Raw genomic sequence first — 2,620 nt, forward strand, 5'->3', positions numbered from 1 at the left:
TTCTTCTGCTAGTTGGGGTTTAGTCCACTTCTATATCCTTCCCTTCAAGGCTCAGGGGTCCAGGATTATCTTCTGTGTCTGTGTTAATTGGTTTCCTTTTCTTTGTTGAAGACAGTCTGTACAGTCTTTCTGCCTAGTCTGCCATCTTGCTGGACTAAATGTAGTACTTTTTAAGATAAAAAAGGTCATATCTATACTGAAGAATTTATTATGACTGCATTTTGATAGGTCTTACTCAACAGTTGAGAGGTTGTAAATTGATTCAAATATTTAAAATTAATCATAAAATTTATGAAAATGACAGTTTTTTTACTGCTACATCACTTTCAAAGTCTTGTATTCAGAAAATATTTAAATTGTTTATAATAGAAAAGGAACAAAAAGATAACAATTTAAAAATTTTTAAAAACTATCTGTGATAGATAAGTAATTGAAACAAAACTTAGTGACATAAGCTAGTATTTAAAGAGAAACTGAGAGGGAGGAAGACAGACATGGATGGTATTGATAATGCAATTAGATCTTTTACTTTATAAAACAAATATTCTTAATGGGAAATAATTATTTCATAACTTACCTCTGCATACTTTAACTTCAATGTTTTATGCATTTCTCGAAAACGACTGTAACGCCTAAATACAGTCCATGTCTCATCTAGGACAGTAATCTATCAAACAGGAAAACCAAAATAAATCAGCATTAATTATTAGGAAAAAAAGTGATTAAAAAGTTTTTTTTTTTTTTTTAAATTAAATTTAACAAAGTGATTAGCATGTAATAATTTATCAGAATTCAAAAAAACACTTACAAATAATAATTGTACTCTACTCTAAAATGCGTATTTGACTCCCCAATGTAGTTATAACCAGCCTGTGCTTATGAAAAGTGAAGAATAGATGGTTCCTTAATCAAGTGATCAAAGCACACTTTAATTCCCCAGTTGGGTAGTAGGAAGGAAATCCCTAGAATGACCCTTCTGTTAAAGGAATGCATCCATACAAAATATCAGGCATAGGCCACCAGATGCCACCACAGTGGCCAAGAAAGGAAAAAAGAGAAAAAGAAAGAGAGAAAAACAAGAGACAGAATAGAAGCAAAGGAAAAGGAAGAAGAGGGGAAAAATAAAAATAAAAGGAAGAATAAAGGTAAGAAGGACAAAGAGAAGGAGAAAAAAAATCTTACTATATCTCAATGATTGCTAGTATAAAAACGTATTAATATATTCTGCTTTTCAAAGGAAGAATTACTTATCTAGCCTTTTCCTAGCACTGGAATTTACTGTTTCTGTAGAGTGAGGTGACTGGGATGGAAACACTGGCATAAATCAGCCCACATATTAACATCACTGTGAAAAGGAGAGGTTTGTAGACCACCCAAGCCTTTACAATCATGCCAAAAGCACAGACTATTCCTTCCCTATTTGACCCAGTTTCAGGTGCCATCTATAGATGAATGAGTCTCAAATTCTTAATTCTACTTCACACCTTTCTTTTGCTCTCCAGACCCAAGTATCAGAAAAGGAGTCTCTTTAAAACTCAAATCTGATCATGCCACTCCCTTCTTAACACCCATCCAAGGTGCTTCATGCTGCTCCTACCAAATCTTTAATATAGTCCTCAAGGCATGCATGCCCCAGCACCCACTGCCTGCAGCAGCCCCATCCATAAGTCTCTCTCCCCTTAGGTGTCTTCACTCCAACTGAATACATCTTCCTTTAGATGTTGCACAGGGACCTCATGTTCAACTTTCCAAAACTGAACTCAACTTAGTCATCACAGTCTCAACTCTAGCTCTTCTTTGGTGGTCTCCATCTCAATGCATCTTATCACTATTCACAATGCTTTGCCAGATAGGGGAGCGCTGGTAGCATAGTGCCTAAGGCACTTGACTGCTAACCAGAAGGCTGGCGGTTCAAACCCACAAGCCACTCCTCGGAAGGAAGGTTAGGCAATCCTACTTCCATAGTGATACTGCCTCGGAAACCCAAGGCGGGTCGCTATGAGTCGGGGCCGACTTGACAGCAAATAACAACAACAACAACAACATGCTAAATAGGGGCTGTGATGTCATCCTTGATCACCTTCTGTCTTAAAATCCCCCTCATTCCAACAAGAGCTAAGTCTTGCTCATTTTACTCCCTTAACAATTCTTGAATCTATATACTTGTCTTTCTCCATTACCACCATCTTACTCTAAGACACCATCATGTTGCATTTATACTTCAGCTAGAGCCTCTCTCAATTTTACACATCTACATCTGTCCTCCTCCAATCCATTCTCTATGTAAAAGTTAAGGGGTCTCTTTAAAACTCAAATCTGATCATGCCACTCCCTTTTTAACACCCTACCAGGTGCTTCATGCTGCTCCTACCAAATCTTTAATATGGTCCTCAAGACATGTATGCCCCATCACCCACTGCCTGCAGCAGCCTCATCCATAAGTCTCTCTCCCCTTAGGTGTCTTCACTCCTACCACACTCCAGGAAGCCTCTTACTCCTTCTCATCTCAAGGCCTATGCAAAGGCCATGTCCCTGGGTGGGAAATCTGCTATACATTAGAGAAATGCCCTTCTCAAGAACAGTCAGTCAGTCTGATGCTCCATGCCTGTGGTGTATTTTT

General features: G+C 38.1%; 1 protein-coding gene across 1 annotated transcript in view; it reads right to left on the reverse strand.

Annotated features, from left to right (window-relative positions):
• Window positions 1-2,620, reverse strand: part of KIF16B (kinesin family member 16B) — a 640,246-nt gene that overhangs the window by 78,067 nt on the left and 559,559 nt on the right. Inside the window, exon 23 of the mRNA XM_007946387.2 lies at window positions 578-667. Within this exon, the coding sequence (XP_007944578.2) occupies window positions 578-667 (90 nt within the window). The remainder of the gene's footprint in view (window positions 1-577; window positions 668-2,620) is intronic.

This window comes from Orycteropus afer, unplaced genomic scaffold (assembly GCF_000298275.1).
Source record: "Orycteropus afer afer isolate SDZICR_OR568_19922 unplaced genomic scaffold, OryAfe1.0 scaffold00158, whole genome shotgun sequence".
NCBI classification, from domain to species: domain Eukaryota; kingdom Metazoa; phylum Chordata; class Mammalia; order Tubulidentata; family Orycteropodidae; genus Orycteropus; species Orycteropus afer.